Source organism: Nerophis ophidion, linkage group LG07 (genome assembly GCF_033978795.1).
Source record: "Nerophis ophidion isolate RoL-2023_Sa linkage group LG07, RoL_Noph_v1.0, whole genome shotgun sequence".
NCBI classification, from domain to species: domain Eukaryota; kingdom Metazoa; phylum Chordata; class Actinopteri; order Syngnathiformes; family Syngnathidae; genus Nerophis; species Nerophis ophidion.
In genome coordinates, this window is record NC_084617.1 from 32,817,214 (window position 1) to 32,838,449 (window position 21,236).

The 21,236-nt window shown below is 42.8% G+C and overlaps 1 protein-coding gene across 1 annotated transcript in view; it reads right to left on the reverse strand.

The window, feature by feature from the left end:
• si:dkeyp-72e1.9 (syntaxin-binding protein 4) overlaps positions 1-13,209 on the reverse strand; it is a 220,597-nt gene extending 207,388 nt beyond the window's left edge. Inside the window, exons 1-2 of the mRNA XM_061905997.1 lie at positions 12,935-13,209; positions 1,475-1,548 (exon numbers count right to left, since the gene is read on the reverse strand). Coding sequence (XP_061761981.1) covers positions 1,475-1,548; positions 12,935-12,981 — 121 coding nt within the window. The 5' untranslated portion in view covers positions 12,982-13,209. The remainder of the gene's footprint in view (positions 1-1,474; positions 1,549-12,934) is intronic.
• Between the last annotated feature and the right edge of the window lie 8,027 nt (positions 13,210-21,236).

Genomic DNA, 21,236 nt, shown 5'->3' on the forward strand with positions numbered 1-21,236 from the left:
CCCGCCACACTGGGAGAAGTGGAAGCGCTCAAGCTAGCAGACACAGGTCTCTCCAGCAAAAGCCAGCCTTTTTTCTTTTCTTTTTTTTAAACTGGATTTATAACAAACATGGCATTTTTATTAGAGTAAGTCAGCATTTGTGGGTGTTTATTGTCAGATGAAAAAATATTGTTCCTTTTTTTGGAATTAAATTAAATTAAATGAATGTGGAAGGCGGATTACACCCTGGACACATCGCCACCTCATCACATTGTAGCTGAGATAGGCTCCAGCGCCCCCCGCGACCCCAAAAGGAAATAAGCGGTAGAAAATGGATGGATAGATAAATGAATGTGTCTGCCGGGCTTCACGGTGGAAGAGGGGTTAGTGCGTCTGCCTCACAATACGAAGATCCTGCCGTCCTGGGTTCAATCCCAGACTCGGGATCTTTTTGTGTGGAGTTTGCATTTTCTCCCCGTGAATGCGTGGGTTCCCTCCGGGTACGCCGGCTTCCTCCCACTTCCAAAAACATGCACCTGGGGATAGGTTGATTGGCAACACTAAATTGGCCCTAGTGTGTGAATGTGAGTGTGAGTGTTGTCTGTCTATCTGTGTTGGCCCTATGATAAGGTGCGGACTTGTCCAGGGTGTACCCCGCCTTCCGCCCGATTGTAGCTGAGATAGGCGCCAGCGCCCCCCGCGACCCCAAAAGAGAATAAGCGGTAGAAAATGGATGGATGGAATGTGTCTGCCAATATGGAGGATTATATACTGTATCCAAGAAGAAATACTTCTCTAAACTGGACTTTAAGACAAAATGAATGTGGTCAGACAAAATTATGTTTTCATGGAAGATAGCTAGTGCTGCTTCAGATACAAATAAACAAAGGTAAGATACACTCACAATACTTGATTTATTTTATTAAAAGCAAATGGGACCAAAAAGTATTTAATAACAACTTTATTAAATACTTTTTGGAACCATTTATCATATCATAATATCATTATGATAACACTTTTATGAAAGCGAATATCTCCCCTTTTTTTCCTGTTACTCTAATGTGCATCCTAAATCAACAATGACTAGAGCTGCATATATGAATTTCAGTAAAAACAAAAAAAAGAAGAAAAAAAACTATGCATGCCTCACCTGGTGTTTTAGTTCACCGCACGTCACTGTATATATATATATATATATATATATATATATATATATATATATATATATATATATATATATATATATATATATATATATATATATATATACATACATATATAAATATATATATATATATATATATATATATATATATATATATATTTACACACACACACACACACACACACACAGTAAGACTTTTTAGTTACCCTAACATGTTTTTGAACCTTCACAGAGTACCCAGAGAACAGTTGGCAAGATTTCTTTGCGATTCATGTGAGAAGTAAGTGAAAAGGTTCTTATAATATTCAAGTCAAGGTGTTCTCTACTCACCCAAACCATTCTCACAGTCCGTAAAGTCCATGGAGTGAACCGTTCTGTCGGCGCCATACGGACCCATCAGAGTCCTGGTTAGAGACAAAGGAAAGAAGAAGTCATAAGTTTGTTGGAACAGCTGTAATAAATTATTTTTACTTATTCATGGAACTCTTAAGCCGTGGTTCGATTTGTGTAGTTCCCTACTTAAAGGGGACCTATTATGCAAAATCAACTTTTCTTACCTGTTGCCACCTTGCTGTTGTGTGTTTGGATCTGCACGGTCTTTTTTGCACCGATGACAATCCCTATACCAGGGGTCACCAACGCGTTGCCCGCGGGCACCAGGTAGCCCGTAAGGACCAGATGAGTAGCCCGCTGGCCTGTTCTAAAAATAGCTCAAACAGCAGCACTTACCAGTGAGCTGGCTCTATTTTTTAAATTGTATTTATTTACTAGCAAGCTGGTCTCGCTTTGCTCGACATTTTTAATTTTAAGAGCGACAAAACTCAAATAGAATTTGAAAATCGAAGAAAATATTTTAAAGCCTTGGTCTTCACTTTTTTAAATAAATTCATTTATTTTTTTACTTTGCTTCTTATAACTTTCAGAAAGACAATTTTAGAGAAAATATCCAACTTTAAAAATTATTTTTGGATTTTTAAACACATATACCTTTTTACCTTTTAAATTCCTTCCTCTTCTTTCCTAACAATTTAAATCTATGTTGAAGTAAATTTATTTTTTTTATTGTAAATAATAATAAATACATTTTAATTAAATTCTTCATTTTAGCTTCTGTTTTTTCAACGGACAATATTTGTGAAATATTTCTTCAAACTTATTATGATTAAAATTTAAAAAAAATATTCTGGCAAATGTAGAAAATCTGTAGAACCAAATTAAAATCTTATTTTAAAGTATTTAGAATTTCTTTAAAATTTTTTGTTCTGGAAAATCTAGAAGAAATAATGATTTGTCTCTGTCAGAAATATAGCTTGGTCCAATTTGTTATATATTTTAACAAAGTGCAGATTGGATTTTAACGTATTTAAAACATGTCATCAAAAATAGATATTTATTGTGAGAAATCATTAAGATGATCAGTGTTTCCACAAAGATAAATATCATTAATTATTAATAATAACATAGAGTTAAAGGTAAATTGAGCAAATTGGCTATTTCTGGCAATTTATTTAAGTGTGTGCCCTTCGCATTAATCAGTACCCAAGAAGTAGCTCTTGGTTTCAAAAAGGTTGGTGACCCCTGCCCTATACAGTATACATGTACCCAAAGTCCACCACTGTAGTTAATACGTCCCTTACACGTTATTTAGACCACAAGGAAGAGTTTTTACGTGTCGAAAAATAGGGTATTTCCAGACTTTAGAGCACACCAGTATATAAAGCACACCCACTTAATTTTAGAAGTATTGTCCAATATATAAGTCGCACCGGACTATAAGTGGCAGATATATAGGTTATGAAATTAGTTATTTACACAGGAATATTCTGTAAATGTTTATTAACACTGCGATGAGGCGGCGACTTGTCCAGGGTGTGCCCCGCTTTCCGACTGATTGTAGCTGAGATGGGCACCAGAGCCCCCTGCATCCCCAAAGGGAATAAGCGGTAGGAAATGGATGGATGTTTCTTTACATAGCTTAATTGTTTCCAAACAGTGTCTGTAACACGGCAGTAAAACGGCTGATCAAAAAAAAACAGAAGTCATGGTCATGGGCCCACTAGCTGCGCAAGCTAGTGCTCCAATCAGCTAAACAGACTCAATAACTCCACTGAGACGTTTTGGTGAATTTACTGAGGAATTTGTGAAGCTGAAACAATACAAAAAGAATGCCGTTGTAAGTCAATAATACTAACACAGACACTCGTAGACGTGTTAGCATATTAGTTAATGCTAACGACATTAGCTTAATTACGATAGTAGATACAAAAATATGCATGAAAACACTTCTACAGACATCACACATGGGACGCTTTAGTAGGTAAGAATAGTTTTAGTTGTATTGTAAAACTAACAAACGTTGCTTAGAGTCAACGTTCCCTCTAAGGTACGCGCCTGTGCAGTTGCACACTGCTCACGCGTCTTCTGCGCACAGCAAATCTAGGCCGCGCACAAAATCGAATAAAAAGAATTGCGCATAACAGTGTGCACGTCTGGCGTCGCTCACATGTGCGCCACTGAATGCTCAAGGAGTTTTGGCGTTTGCTCACACATGAAAAATTGGAGGGAAAATTGCTTAGAGTGATGAACGAGTAGTGTAAAACACTGTAGACTTCTACTTCCGGTTCAAAGCACTAAACAGACGGACACGGCAGCACCTGCAGTCAGCAAATCTGTCCAAAAGATGGCACTATAGCACAATCAAAAAGACACCATTTCAATGTATTTCCATGTTTTTTGAATTATTTGTATTATGGCTGTCAGTGAAGAGAAAAATAAAAAAATAACTGCACTGTTTTACGAATCGCAGAATTCAAAAGCTTAGAAAAACAAAGTAGCATTTTATAATAATCATAGTAGGAGTCATTTCAACTTAGCATTGAAGTAATCATAGTAAGACCCCTTTGAAGTTAGCATTGAAGTATCATAGTATGACCCTTTTAAGTTAGCATTGAAGTAATTATATAGTATAACATTGAAGTAATCATAGTAGGAGCCCTTTGAAGTTAGCATTGAAGTAATCACAGTAGGACCCCTTTGAAGTTAGGACCCCTTTGAAGTTTTTATTGAAGTAATCATAGTAAGACCCCTTGGAAGTTAGCATTGAAGTAATAATAGTATAGCATTGAAGTAAGTGTAGTAGGACCCTTTTGAAGTTAGCATTGAAATAATCACAGTAGGACCACTTTGAAGTTATCATTTAAGTGCATTTTTTGTTCACACTAAGCAGTACAGCAAGTAATCACTTTTGGACAGAAATACACTATTGAAATATGTACACAATGTACATAGTATACAGTACATATTCAAGTGTAAGTGCACACAGTGTACATAGTATACAGTACACATTCAAGTGTAAGTGTACACAGAGTACATAGTATACAGTAAATATTCAAGTGTAAGTGTACACATTGTACATAGTAGACAGTACAGGATTTTTATTTTATTTATTTATTTATTTATTTTAATGAAAAAGGGAGGTTTTTTGGGTTGGTGCACTAATTGTAAGTGTATCTTGTGTTTTTATGTTAATTTAATAAAAATAAAAACATTTTTAAAAAATTAAAAAATTACAAATTTATACAAAATTCTTCTGCGGCCCGGTACAATATCAAGCCGCGGCCCGGTACCGGTTGGGGACCATTGCTCTAAATAGTCAGCTAAGGTGGTGTGGTTTTGCCTTGCATCATTTACCGACCACAATGGTCTGACTACGGTCCCTTTGAAAACATCCAAAAACCTGTCCAGGTAACTTTTCCTCTTTTATCCACAAGTGCCAGACAACCAAACTTGACAGTTGCTACTGTCACCTGATTGGCTGTTAGCGTGTCAGGTGATCACTTCCTGCATTACTAGGTTAGCAGAGAGCGAGTGCTGTTAAGCGTCATAGGATTTTAAGGGATGCAGATGAAGGAGCCTGAGGTAAACGGCTATTCATTAACAGAGGAATAAAACATGAGAGTGCTGTGACAAAAAAAAAACACAAGAGTGTTCACTCGTTTTATTTCATTCCGCTGTAGGAAAGCTGCTAAGACCGATGCAAAGAGTGAACCCTCTCGTTTGGAAACGACTGACAAACGTTGAGTGGTTATTGTTATCCATCCAGATTCTTCCACAGATCCATGTTGCAACTGTCATTGTCTCATTTGCATAATTGGCCGTGACGCATGTGCATGTAATTGTAAGAGACTCATAAGTACAACTAGAAATACAATGTTCATTGTGCCTTTTGCCACAAACAACAAACTCGCCATCAGTGCGCAGGGCAGCACCTGCTGCTCGTTGAGAAGAGCAATGGTCTTAAAAGTCTCCAAAACAAACACAACACCTTTCTTCAATAAAGCCTTAGTGTTTCTTGACTGTAGGGTTGGGGCCCAAACAATGAGTGCATCTCGGCTGTGGGCCCATTGTGGCAGTAAAGACAATGTCACACACTTTAAGAAATGACTGTGAAATTTACAAAAAAACTATGTAAAATCACTACAGAAAAGTATTGTAAACGCAAAAATATATATTTTTTGTTTAAATTACAGTGAGCTTTTATAAACTATTAAACAGAATGTTTTGTTATATTTGCAACAACATGTGATTAGAATCAAATTTAGTTGTGAAAGCTACAAATATTGGTAACAAAAACTGAGAAATATTGTAATACTCATAACAAAACAATTTTGTTAATTTGACATGAAAATATTGTGAAAACTATAGTTTTAGTAAGTTTGTTTTGAAAAATACAAAAAAATATATGTAAGTCACTTTACAAGTGTATGCTGTACTTTTAACATGATTGATGAAACAATGCAATTTGAGGTAATAAAAATGTTTTCACACCAAAACAAAATAATTGTGAACATGAGAGGCTCCCTATAGGCCTATTCATAAACAAAAATTTAGGCTACAATTATAATTATTTGTTTGGAAGATTTTTTGTTTCCCTCCTCACCGTACAGCTATTCATAAATATGATTGATAAAATAATATTAATAATTTAAGCATTGTGTCATTACCACAGGCTAAACAACCTCCTCTAACCGCAGACTTGTAGTTGTAGGCTACTTCTTTCTCATTGTACAGTCTGCCTAATTTTAATTTCAAAAAGTGCTCTCGAAAAGTGCGCAGCTGAAGCTCGTGTCTGATTGGATTGTGACGTGAAGGCGGAAGGAGCGGGAGAAGCTCCTCATTAACGGCTGCAGCCGACGTCACTAACGAGCGAGCCAGAGCTGTAACTTGGCCTGTTTGAGACAAAAATGTCCAGATTTTAAGAGCCTAATGTTCTGGAGGTAAAAATGCTCCCAATTGTTTTATGCCATATACTGTTGAACATTCCAGACAGGGAGTGTCGGTTGTTGTTGGGCACCTGGCACTTAAACAAATGTCCAGATTTAAAGAGGCTAATCTTCTGGAGCAGGGGTCGGTAACCTCTTTGGCTGAGAGAGCTAAGAATCCAAATATGTATTTTCGTAAGAGCCATATAATATTTTTTTCAACACTGAACACAACTAAACGCGTGCATTTTTAAGTAAGATCAACATTTCTAGAGTATAATAGGTCTCTTATTCTTTGTAATAACATTGGTATTCTGAAGCTAACTGTGGAGGAGGCGTGGCCTGCGGGCCTGCAGCGAAGCGGGGTGTTGCCAGGACCGGCCTCGAAATCAGCGACAGGTGTGTGTATGTTGCCCACCTGGGACTTGTTATCTAATCACCTGTCGCTCTGTTTAGAAGCAGCAGCCAGGAGGAGAGACGGGGTTGGAGCTGAAGCCAGAGTGCGAGCAAGAACAATAGAGAAAAAGACAATTGCTGGAAAGCAACTGAGAGGCTTATTGAAAAATAAAAAATATTGTAACCCTGAAACAGGCTCTCAAGTTGGTCTGAAGAACCCCCAGGAGGGCAAGCCCTAAATTAACCAATAATAAATAAATCACTTCTTACCCTTAATGCAACTTATTGAACAAGTGAGGTAGAAAAATAATGGATGGGCTCAAATGCATGAGCATGTTTAATTTTTTGGAACAATAATTTCAACCCTTTGATTACGAGTGGAATTATTCATTACTTATCGTGTTAAGTAATGTCAGCTCAGATTTATCCGAGAGCCAGAGGCAGTCATCAAAAGAACCACATCTGGCTCGCGAGCCATACGTTCCCTACCCCTGTTCTGGAGTATTTCAACCTGTATTCAGTCAAAAGATCCATTATATGTTTCTTCTTCTAGGGACGGCGTGGCGCAGTGGGAGAGTGGCCTTGCGCAACCCGAGGGGCCCTGGTTCAAATCCCACCAAGTACCAACCTCGTCACGTCCGTTGTGTCCTGAGCAAGACACTTCACCCTTGCTCCTGATGGGTGCTAGTTGGCGCCTTGCATGGCAGCTCCCTCCATCAGTGTGTGAATGTGTGTGTGAATGGGTAAATGTGGAAGTAGTGTCAAAGCGCTTTGAGTACCTTGAAGGTAGAAAAGCGCTATACAAGTACAACCCATTTATCATTTGCATGTTGTATTAAAAAAAGAAGAGGAAAAGAAATCCTATTGATTTGAACTTTTAATGATGACTGTTAAATAAATGTTCCAAAAGTTATATTTTCCTCTCGTCTTTTCTCAAGATGTATTTTTTTTTTTTGGGTGTACAGGTAGTAGAAATAATTTTGCAGGTTTATATGTGAAATTTTACATAATAACTGGATTATCAAAACATAAAAATACAGGATATTATGAATAGATTTTACGTATAATATACAGAACAGCTCCATTTAAAATGCAAAGTTTTACTGTTGTTCTACCAGTTTAAATTAGTTTTTTGTTTGATATTTCCCTGTTAATTTTATCATTTATTGATGCACAATAAGCAACTATTACATGTAAAAAATACAGGAATTGGTCTATTTATATACAACACCGTTATGCAAAATTAACACGTTTTTTTTGTATACTTAACAGTTTTTTTATGTGATTCATACATAATTTAATTCACTGTAAATCAATTTACATATTTGACCATAAAGTTATCTACTGTGCTGCTGTAATTTGTACAGGAATTCTCTGGTAACCCCAGCTGCCAGCATTTTCCTGTAAAAACAACATTTTTTTTTTACAGTGCACAAACAGAAGAAGTATGGAGCTAAAGTTAGAGACACGTTTCTTAAGCGCAAAAAGATTATTAAAGTAGTCAAGATGTATTTCAAATTGGACTTTAAATGCATTGACAGTTTAGTTCAAATAAATGAATTTAGTTGATTAATTTTAGCACAACATATTGTAAATGTAATTTTTTTTTCATCAATTACTTCTTTTGCAGTATATTTGGATGGTATTTAATTTTCTAATCAAGCTCACCTAAGCCTGAGGTTAATGTGTTCAACAACAATCTTTGTGAGTAACTTTCAGATCATTTGACAAGTATGTTAGATATAATTCAATCAACAGTAAGATGACTGATTCAGATTTAACATTTGAGTGTGTCCCGGTCCCCAGTGTAGTGGACAAGTAAAGAAGGTTAAGAACCCCTGCTCGAGAGGGGTTTTAACTCCACATTTAGCATCAAAGTCTCAAAGTTGGCAGCACTGATCCCTCCTGCTACATCTTCTTATTCTCTGGCAGATTATGAGTGTTTGAGGTGTTATGTGAGATGTGTTTCCTAGACTTTCTGGTTCTGGTCCTGGATCTGCTGCAGACGTGGATCATGTCTCTCTCTCTCTCTCCTCACCCTGGCCAGCCTGTGCCCTCTTCCATTTTAGTTTCAGTTTGGACGCGCCTGTCCTTTATTGTGTCCCTGGTCGGAGACCTGGACGCGCCTGTCCCTGATTGTGTCCCTAGTGAGAGACCTAGACGCGCCTGTACCTGATTGTCTCCCTGGTCAGAGACATGGACAAGCCTGTCCCTGATTGGGTCCCTAGTCCGAGACCTGGACGCGCCTGTCCCTGATTGTGTCCCTGGTGAGAGACCTAGACGCGCCTGTACCTGATTGTGTCCCCGGTCAGAGACCTGGACACGCCTGTCCCTGATTGGGTCCCTACTCGGAGACCTGGACGCGCCTGTCCCTGATTGTGTCCCTAGTGGGAGACCTGGCATGCCTGTCCCTGATTGTGTCCCTGGTCAAAGACCTGGAAGCACCTGTACCTGTTTGTGTCCCTGGTCGGAGACCTGGACACGCCTGTCCCTGATTGTGTCCCTGGTCGGAGACCTGGACGCACCTGTCCCTGATTGTGTCCCTGGTGGGAGACCTGGCATACCTGTCCCTGATCGGGGACCTGGACGCGCCTGTCCATGATTGTGTCCCTGGTCCAAGACATGGACGCGCCTCTCCTGATTGTGTCCCTGATCCGAGACCTGGACGCACCTGTACTTGATTGTGTCCCTGGTCGGAGACCTGGACACGCCTGTCCATGATTGTGTCCCTGGTCGGAGACCTTGACACGCCTGTCCTTGGTGAGAGACCTACACGCGCCTGTACCTAATTGTGTCCCTGGTCAGAGACCTGGACACGCCTGTCCCTGATTGGGTCCCTAGTCGGAGACCTGGACGCACCTGTCCCTGATTGTGTCCCTAGTGGGAGACCTGGCATGCCTGTCCCTGATGGTGTCCCTGGTCAAAGACCTGGAAGCACCTGTACCTGTTTGTGTCCCTGGTCGGAGACCTGGACACGCCTGTCCCTGATTGGTTCCCTGGTCGGAGACCTGGACACGCCTGTCCCTGATCGTGTCCCTGGTCGGAGACCTGGACGCACCTGTCCCTGATTGTGTCCCTGGTGGGAGACCTGGCATACCTGTCCCTGATCAGGGACCTGGACGCGCCTGTCCATGATTGTGTCCCTGGTCCGAGACATGGACGCGCCTCTCCTGATTGTGTCCCTGATCCGAGACCTGGACGCACCTGTACTTGATTGTGTCCCTGGTCGGAGACCTGGACACGCCTGTCCATGATTGTGGCCCTGGTCGGAGACCTTGACACGCCTGTCCCTGATCGTGTCCCTTGTCAGAGACCTGGACGCACCTGTCCCTGATTGTGTCCCTGGTGGGAGACCTGGCATGCCTGTCCCTGATCGGCGACCCGAACGCGCCTGTCCATGATTGTGTCCATGGTCCGAGACATGGACGCGCCTGTCCTGATTGTGTCTCTGATAGTGTCCCTGATAGTGTCCCTGCTGGGAGACCTGGCATGCCTGTCCCTGTACTCACCTGTACTTGATTGTGTCCCTGGTCGGAGACCTGGACACGCCTGTCCATGATTTTGTCCCTAGTCGGAGACCTTGACACGCCTGTCCCTGGTGAGGGACCTAGACGCGCCTGTACCTGATTGTGTCCCTGGTCAGAGACCTGGACACGCCTGTCCCTGATTGGGTCCCTGGTGGGAGACCTGGACACGCCTGTACCTGATCGTGTCCTTGGTCGGAGACCTGGACACGCCTGTCCCTGATCGTGTCCCTTGTCAGAGACCTGGACGCACCTGTCCCTGATAGTGTCCCTGCTGGGAGACCTGGCATGCCTGTCCCTGATCGGAGACCTGGACGCGCCTGTCCATGATTGTGTCCCTGGTCCGAGACCTGGACACGCCTGTCCTGATTGTGTCCCTGGTCCGAGACCTGGACGCGCCTGTCCCTGATTGTGTCCCTGGTGGGAGACCTGGACACGCCTGTACCTGATTGTGTCCTTGGTCGGAGACCTGGACACGCCTGTCCCTGATCGTGTCCCTGGTTGGAGACTTGGACGCACCTGTCCCTGATTGTGTCCCTGGTGGGAGACCTGGCATGCCTGTCCCTGATCGGAGACCTGAACGCGCCTATACATGATTGTGTCCCTGGTCCGAGACCTAGACGCGCTTATCCTGATTGTTTCCCTGGTCGGAAAACCTGGATGCGCCTGTCCCAGATTGTGTCTCTGGTTGGAGACCTGGATGCGCCTGTCCCTGATTGTGTCCCTGGACCGAGACCTGGACGTGCCGGTCCCAGATTGTGTCCCTGGTCCGAGACCTGGGAGCGCCTGTTCTGAATATGTCCCTGGTCAGAGACTTGGACGCGCCTGTCCCTAATTGTGTCCCTAATGGGAGATCCGGACGTGCCTGTCCCAGATTATGTCCCTGGTCCCAAGCCTGGAAGAGCCTGTCCTAAATGTGTCCCTGGTGGGAGACTTGGACGTGCTTGTCCTGATTGTGTCCCTGGTCAGAGACCTGGACGCGCCTGTACATAATTATCTCCGTGGTCGGAGACGTGGACGCGCCTGTCCTTAATTTTTAATTTTTTCCCTGGTGGGAGACCTGGACGTGTCTGTGCTTGGTTTGGTTTTCTTTTGTTGTGCATTCTAAGTCGTAAAATATGGCAAGTAAGAGACGGATAACAATGTAGCTAATAGGAGTGCACTAGTCCTCTAAAAACCATCAAAAAGAAGCGACAATACTCAATTTACATGTCATGACCTGAATATTAACAAGTATTAGTGATATTGTTGCAGAGGAGCTACTTTTAGCAGCGCCATGATCACATAGAGCTAACTAGCTTATGCTGTTATATTGACATATTGAGCTGCTGCATCACCTCTGAATTGATGAGAGTTAATTCTAGATGATAAATCATGTCTCAGCTGGAGAGTAGAAGGTTGTAGACCTAAACCCACATGTTGGTCAATTTTGACATCCAACTTAGACCCGCAGATGGCCAGAAAGACACAACAAGATGCTGGTTTTAACTCTTTTTGAGGATAATGATGAATTGTTGATGTAAAGGGGAAGATATAAACATCTCATCAGTCTTTATCCCAGTGAGAGCAGACATTGTACAGTAAGTGATTGTTTTATTGTGTTTATTGTCTCTCATCAAGTCTGCCATGATAAGTAATGTTGTTGTTGAAGGGAAAGTGAATGTTGTGATGTGTCTGTGAAATTAATATGCAGCTGTATGCTTAAAATATAACTATTACACATATATTACTACATGACATCTATACTTACATCATGTATATATTACATGTTATTATAAATGTTACTACATGATAAATATACTTACATCATGTATATATTACATATTATTATGAATGTTACTACATCACATATATACTTACATCATGTATATATTACTTGTTATTATGAACGTTACTACATGACATATATGCTTACATCATGTATATATTACATATTACTATGAATGTTACTACATCACATATATATTTACATCATGTATATATTACTTGTTATTATGAATGTTTACTACATCACATATACTTACATCATGTACATATAACCTTGATTGAGTTTTTAGAGCGTTTAATAATCGGAATAGAATGACTGGACATTAGCTCCATTGTTAGTTGACTCTTGCTAATGTTTATTTGCGATCTAAAATGCATAAAAAAGTGGTCTTCCACTCTATTACGATCATTTTAATGTCAAATAATAACAGGTACATGAAGTGTGCTACTAATATTGTTGATGTAACACAACAAAAACAAACCTATTGGTGAACATGAAAAAAGAAGAAGTATATCTGGCTCGATCTGCCTCTCCGTCTTAAACCTCGTCAACATGAAGTCCAAATGTGACCTTTTTGAAAGAGTTCCGACCAAATGTTGTGGAAATACCAAACATTGTACTCCACAACAAACATGAGTTTATTTGACAGTGGCGGGAGTCAATGTAGTTTTATGCTTTTCGGAAGATTCCATTGACGGAATAAAACATCTCCTTCATCTTTCGTTGTTGTTATTTTGACTCCATTGACGAAATAAGAACGATGAAAGATGATCCTGACTCAGGTGATGAGCACCATGTTGACTCCAAAGAAACACAAAAGTGTCATTAGGAGGACATTTACCTGCTGATGAGGACCGCTCCTTTGTACATGACAGAGAAGGTCGGCATCTTGGCATTAAGTCGCTTTCTGCTCGGCTCTTATCGGCTCTGCTCGGCTCTTGTCGGGTTCAGCCTCCGACCAGCAGCGCCATGCTGACGTGATGGCGTTTAATTCCCTGCTGATGGCGTTTAATTCTTTGTCGGGTTCAGCCTCCGACCAGCAGCGCCATGCTGACGATGAATTCTTTATCGCGGCGACACCCGCACATCGCGTCCTTATGCAACTTCACACGCGAATTATAAATTATAAGCCGCGTCCCTCATTGCGTCATTTCCGCTGAACTACACAAGAATTACTAGTACTACATAGTAGAGTACTCTACAATCGCATACAGTTCATTACAAGTACTACATAGTTGAGTACTCTGCAATAGCATACAGTACATTACAAGTACTACATAGTTGAGTACTCTACAATAGCATACAATACATTACAAGTACTACATAGTTGAGTACTCTACAATAGCATACAGTACATTACAAGTACTACATAGTTGAGTACTCTACAATAGCATACAATACATTACAAGTATTACATAGTTGAGTACTCCACAATAGCATAAAATACATTACAAGTACTACATAGTTGAGTACTGTACAGCATACAGTACATTACAAGTACTACATAGTAGAGTACTCTACAATAGCATACACTACATTACAAGTACTACATACTAGAGTACAATAGCATACACTATACATTACAAGTAATACATAGTAGAGTACTCTACAATAGCATACAGTACATTACAAGTACTACATAGTTGAGTACTGTACAATAGCATACAGTACAATACAAGTACTACATACTAGAGTACAATAGCATACAGTTCAATACAAGTACTACATGCCAAACTTTCATATTCCCTTCTGTCTGCAGGCGGACGCGTCGAGCCGGGGACTGGGGTCTGTGCTGACCCAGCAGGTGGGGGGCGTCGACCGCCCCGTGCTGTACATCAGCCGGAAGTTGTCAGACCGGGAGGCGAGGTACAGCACCGTAGAGAGGGAGTGTCTCGCTATCCGGTGGTCGATCGGGGCCCTCCGCTATTACCTGCTGGGGCGGGCCTTCAGTCTCTGCCCGGACCACAAACCACTGCAGTGGCTCCACCGAATGAAGGACGCCAATGCGCGGATCACCCGGTGGTACATCGCACTGCAGCCCTACAACTTCCGGGTGGTCCACAGGCCGGGCGAGCGGATGGCCGTGGCCGACTTCCTCTCTCGCCCCGCTGTGGGGGGTGGGGGGAGTTGGCGCGGCCGGACGAGAGTCCGGCCTGAGTATGGCGGTGGAGGCCTGTGGAGGGGCCTTCTTCGTGAGGACAGAGGAGACTGAGAGGCTGAAAAGCAGAGAGAGTGAACACTGTATGAAATAAACCCGATTGCCGAGAGCAAAGAAAGAGGGACTTTGGAAACGAATGTGAATGTAAAATAAAAACTGTTTTGTTAAAGACGCGTGTATCAAGTGTTGTGGTCCCAGTGATCCGCTAGGAATCCGGAGGGGAAGAGGAAGACCTCCACAAGGATATATTAGCTGCAAATGTCATGAAGTCAGTGACAGAGCTGAGGCTTGGGAGACGTTGGACCTTCCAACAGGACAACGATCCCAATTATACCTCCAAATCAACATCAGAGTGGTTGCAGAAGAAGGGCTGGAAGACTCTGGAATGGCCTTCACAGTCGCCAGACCTAAATCCTATCGAAAACCTGTGGTGGGACTTGAAGAAGGTAGTTGCAGCCCACAAGCCCAAGAATATGAATGAAGTGGAGGCCTTTGCTCAAGAGGAATGGGCATTTTAGCCCATTCCTCTTGAGCAAAGAGATCGTTGCAAGAAGCTTGTGTCCGGTTATGTATCACGTTTGAAGGATGTCATTACTGCCAAAGAGTGTTCTACTAAGTACTAAAGATGCATGTAACTAGGGGGTTGAATCATTTTGTCAATGAGATATTAAGAAACAATTCCTTTTTTGGTATTTTGTAAAATACAGTGTTACAATTTAAGTTGCATTCGTCTATTTGACACATCTTTATTTGATATGACTATGAACAAAATACGGTATAAATGTCTAACTTGCTAAAACACCAAAATTGTGTGGGGGTTAAATAATTTTGATCACAACTGTTGATCCACTATGGACTGGACTCTTTCACTATTATGTTAGATCCACTATAGCCTGGACTTTCTTATGTTGGATCCACTACGGACTGGACTCTCTCACTATTATGTTAGATCCACTATGGACTGGACTTTCACACTATTATGTTAGATCCACTATGAACTGGACTCTCACAATATTATGCTAGATCCACTATGGACTGGTCTCTCTAATTATTATGTTAGATTCACTATGGACTGGGCACTCTCACTATTATGTTATACCCACTATTTCCTGGACTCTCACACTATTATGTTAGATCCACTATGGACTGGACTCTTTCACTAATATGTTAGATCCACTATGGCCTGGACTCTCTTATGTTCGATCCACTACGGACTGGACTCTATCACTACTATGTTAGATCCACTAAGGACTGGACTCTCACACTATTATGTTAGATCCACTATGGACTGGACTCTCACCCTATTATGTTAGATCCACTATGGACTGGACTCTCACACTATTATGTTAGATCCACTATGAACTGGACTCTCACACTATTATGTTAGATCCACTATGGACTGGACTCTCACACTATTATGTTAGATCCACTGTGAACTGGACTCTCACACTATTATGCTAGATCCACTCGACATCCATTGCAACGATCACCCAGGGGCGGGGCTCCCCACATCTGCAGTCCCCTCCAAGGTTTCTCATTTTCATCCCATTGGGTTAAGTTTTTTCTTGCCCTGATGTGGGATCTGAGCCGAGGAATTCGTTGTGGCTTGTGCAGCCCTTTGAAACACTCGTGATTTAGGGCATTATAAGTCAAATTTGATTGATTGATTGATTGATTGATTGATTGATTTGAATTTGCATCCCCCTTCTCCACCCCATGGATTGTTATCGCCCCCCATGGAGATTGTCGCACTGATAACTCACTACATGCAAGACAGAACTGGTCTCCAATCCTAGGCGTGTTACTTCGATTTATTTTAAAAGACAAACACAACCAGATTGAGGTGGGTTCCATGGGTTGTAGACTGCTCATCTTGAGCCAAATCATTTAAGAAATCAGACTAATTCATTGCATGGAAACGTACTGAGCGAAGAAGTCCAGCACAATTGAAGGCATGTTTGTTTAAAATTAATTCAGGGGACGTTTTATGAGCTCCTACAAGGTAGTAAAATAGGAGCACTGATAGGTAATTTCACCTAATTGGAGCATTTTTTTTTCATTATTGGTTATCGGAGCTGTTTTTTCAATGTTAGTGTGTGAAATCATAATTCCTCAAAATTGTCTTATTTTTGTAAAAAGGATATGTATAAATACATGAATACAAAGCTTCACGTTATTAGATTATTTTATGTTACTATATTAAACCTGCTGGTCTCTTGCGTGTAGTGCTGCCACCTGCTGGCCTCTTGTATGTAGTGCTGCCACCTGCTGGTGTCTTGTATGTAGTGCTACCACCTGCTGGTCTCTTGTGTGTATTGCTGCCACCTGCTGGTGTCTTGTATGTAGTGCAACCACCTGCTGGTCTCTTGTGTGTATTGCTGCCACCTGCCGGTGTCTTGTATGTAGTGCTACCACCTGCTGGTGTCTTGTATGTAGTGCTACGACCTGCTGGTCTCTTGTATGTAGTGCTGCCACCTGCTAGTGTCTTGTATGTAGTGCTACCACCTGCTGGTGTCTTGTATGTAGTGCTACCACCTGCTGGTCTCTTGTATGTAGTGCTACCACCTGCTGGTGTCTTGTATGTAGTGCTACCACCTGCTGGTCTCTTGTATGTAGTGCTACCACCTGCTGGTCACTTGTTTGTAGTGCTACCACCTGCTGGTGTCTTGTATGTAGTGCTACCACCTGCTGGTCTCTTGTGTGTAGTGCTGCCACCTGCTGGTCTCTTGTATGTAGTGCTGCCACCTGCTGGTGTCTTGTATGTAGTGCTGCCACCTGCTGGTGTCTTGTATGTAGTGCTACCACCTGCTGGTGTCTTGTATGTAGTGCTACCACCTGCTGGTCTCTTGTATGTAGTGCTACCACCTGCTAGTCACTTGTTTGTAGTGCTACCACCTGCCGGTGTCTTGTATGTAGTGCTACCACCTGCTGGTGTCTTGTATGTAGTGCTACCACCTGCTGGTCCCTTGTATGTAGTGCTATCACCTGCCGGTCTCTTGTATGTAGTGCTACCACCTGCTGGTGTCTTGTATGTAGTGCTACCACCTGCTGGTGTCTTGTATGTAGTGCTATCACCTGCTGGTCTCTTGTATGTAGTGCTACCACCTGCTGGTGTCTTGTATGTGGTTCTACCAACTGCTGGTATCTTGTATGTAGTGCTACCACCTGCTGGTCTCTTGTATGTAGTGCTACCACCTGCTGGTCTCTTGTATGTAGTGCTACCACCTGCTGGTGTCTTGTATGTAGTGCTACCACCTGCTGGTGTCTTGTATGTAGTGCTACCACCTGCTGGTGTCTTGTATGTGGTGCCACCAATTGCTCGTATCTTGTATGTAGTGCTACCACCTGCTGGTCTCTTGTATGTAGTGCTACCACCTGCTGGTCTCTTGTATGTAGTGCTACCACCTGCTGGTGTCTTGTATGTAGTGCTACCACCTGCTGGTGTCTTGTATGTAGTGCTACCACCTGCTGGTGGTCTTTTGTATGTTGTGCTACCACCTGCTGGTCTCTTGGATGTAGTGCTACCACCTGCTGGTCTCTTGTATGTAGTGCTACCACCTGATGCTGGTCTCTTGTATGTAGTGTTACCACCTACTGGTGTCTTGTATGTAGTGCGACCACCTGCTGGTCTCTTGTATGTAGTGCTACCATCAATCGTAAGAAGAAGTGCCTATTTTTTAACTAACACAACTATGAAGCGAGTTATACAATCCCTTGTAATGTCACATATTGACTACTGCCCAGCAATCTGGTCTAATGCATCTAAACAAGATCTAAATAAAATCAATCTTACCCAAAACAGAGCTGCCAGACTAGCTCTCCTTTGCTCATTTAGGACTGGCATTGAGATCATGCATTATGTATTGTCATGGATGAAAGTTGGTGAAAGACTAGCGTGTAGTTTGATTCTATTTTTAAAAAACATTTATACATACCATAAACCTTCATATCTGTATTTTCAGCTGTTGCTTGCCAGTGACAGTCACAAGTACGGTACCAGGCTAGCCCAAAGAGGTGCTCTCACCCGTCTTAAACCCAAAAGTGATGTTTTGTATAAGACTGTAATGTATCGGGCAATCACTTACTGGAATAAACCTCCACAATATCTGCTATCAATCACCAGCATATTGGGCTTTAAGAATAGACTAAAATGAGAAGTATTGCGTAAAGAGATTATTCTAGATTGTACCTAATGTCATGACTGTTTTTATTGACTATTGAGTATTTTATTGATTATGGGATAAGCAGCACAAAATGGATGGATGATACTTTTTCGTCACTTATTGTTTGTCTCTGGTACACTAATGTGTATATTTTAGGCCATTGGTTCTTTGTTTTATTTTTGCAAAAATGTATACAGTATATCTATTTTTATATTGCTATTTTTATCTTTGGTATGAAAATTATTATGTAACAAAAGTTTTTAGTATTTTTTTTTCTTTGTTGTTGCTATTTTTGTATTATGACAATTTTTTTTTTAATCATGTTGTACTGCATTTTAATCTTTTGTTTTGTGGTTTTGTGATGTTTTTTGCCTGGACCCCAGGAAGAATAGTCTCCACTGCGGTGTAGACTAATGGGGATCCTTAATAAACTAAACCTGCTAGTCTCTTGTATGTAGTGCTACCATCTGCTGGTGGTCTTGTATGTAGTGCTACCACCTGATGCTGGTCTCTTTTATGTAGTCCTACCACCTGCTGGTGTTTTGTATGTAGTGATACCACCTGCTGGTGTCTTGTATGTAGTGCTACCACCTGCTGGTGTCTTGTATGTAGTGCTACCACCTGCTGGTGTCTTGTATGTAGTGCTGCCACCTGCTGGTCTCTTGTATGTAGTGCCACCACCTGCTGGTGTCTTGTATGTAGTGCTACCAGCCGACCACCTGCTGCTGGTCTATTGTGTGTAGTGCTACCACCTGCTGGTGTCTTGTATGTAGTGCTACCACCTGCTGGTCCTTGTATGTAGTGCTACCACCTGCTGGTCTCTTGTATGTAGTGCTGCCACCTGCTGGTCTCTTGCATGTAGTGCTACAACCTGCTGGTCTCTTGTATGTAGTGCTGCCACCTGCTGGTCTCTTGTACGTAGTGCCAGCACCTGCTGGTGTCTTGTATGTAGTGCTACCACCTGCTGGTGTCTTGTATGTAGTGCTGCTGGTCTCTTGTGTGTAGTACTACCACCTGCTGGTGTCTTTTATGTAGTGCTACCAAATGCTGGTGTCTTGTATGTAGTGCTACCACCTGCTGGTGTCTTGTATGTAGTGCTACCACCTGCTGGTCTCTTGCATGTAGTGCTACCACCTGCTGGTCTCTTGTATGTAGTGCTGCCACCTGCTGGTCTCTTGTACGTAGTGCCACCACCTACTGGTGTCTTGTATGTAGTGCTACCAGCTGCTGGTGTCTTGCATGTAGTGCTACCACCTGCTGGTCTCTTGTATGTAGTGCTGCCACCTGCTGGTCTCTTGTACGTAGTGCCACCACCTGCTGGTGTCTTGTATGTAGTGCTACCACCTGCTGGTGTCTTGCATGTAGTGCTACCAGCCGACCACCTGCTGCTGGTCTCTTGTGTGTAGTGCTACCACCTGCTGGTGTCTTGTATGTAGTGCTGCTGGTCTCTTGTGTGTAGTGCTACAACCTGCTGGTGTCTTGTATGTAGTGCTACCACCTGCTGGTGTCTTGTATGTAGTGCTACCACCTGCTGGTGTCTTGTAGGTAGTGCTACCACCTGCTAGTGTCTTGTATGTAGTGCTGCCACCTGCTGGTCTCTTGTATGTAGTGCCACCACCTGCTGGTGTCTTGTATGTAGTGCTACCAGCCGACCACCTGCTGCTGGTCTCTTGTGTGTAGTGCTACCACCTGCTGGTGTCTTGTATGTAGTGCTACCACCTGCTGGTCCTTGTATGTAGTGCTACCACCTGCTGGTCTCTTGTATGTAGTGCTGCCACCTGCTGGTCTCTTGCATGTAGTGCTACAACCTGCTGGTCTCTTGTATGTAGTGCTGCCACCTGCTGGTCTCTTGTACGTAGTGCCAGCACCTGCTGGTGTCTTGTATGTAGTGCTACCACCTGCTGGTGTCATGTATGTAGTGCTGCTGGTCTCTTGTGTGTACTACTACCACCTGCTGGTGTCTTTTATGTAGTTCTACCAAATGCTGGTGTCTTGTATGTAGTGCTACCACCTGCTGGTGTCTTGTATGTAGTGCTACCACCTGCTGGTCTCTTGCATGTAGTGCTACCACCTGCTGGTCTCTTGTATGTAGTGCTGCCACCTGCTGGTCTCTTGTACGTAGTGCCACCACCTGCTGGTGTCTTGTATGTAGTGCTACCACCTGCTGGTGTCTTGCATGTAGTGCTACCAGCCGACCACCTGCTGCTGGTCTCTTGTGTGTAGTTCTACCACCTGCTGGTGTCTTGTATGTAGTGCTGCTGGTCTCTTGTGTGTAGTGCTACCACTTGCTGGTGTCTTGTATGTAGTGCTACCACCTGCTGGTGTCTTGTAAGTAGTGGTACCACCTGCTGGTCTCTTGTATGCAGTGCTGCCACCTGCTGGTCTCCTGTATGAAGTGCCACCACCTGCTGGTGTCTTGTATGTAGTGCTACCACCCGATGCTGGTCTCTTGCATGTAGTGCTACCACCTGCTGGTGTCTTGCATGTAGTGCTGCTGGTCTCTTGTATGTAGTGCTACCACCTGCTGGTGTCTTGTATGTAGTGCTACCACCTGCTAGTGTCTTGTATGTAGTGCTACCACCTGCTGGTGTCTTGTATGTAGTGCTACCACCTGCTGGTGTCTTGTATGTAGTGCTACCACCTGCTGGTCTCTTGCATGTAGTGCTACCACCTGCTGGTCTCTTGTGTGTAGTGCTTCCACCTGCTGGTCTCTTGTACGTAGTGCCACCACCTGCTGGTGTCTTGTATGTAGTGCTACCACCTGCTGGTGTCTTGCATGTAGTGCTACCAGCCGACCACCTGCTGCTGGTCTCTTCTGTGTA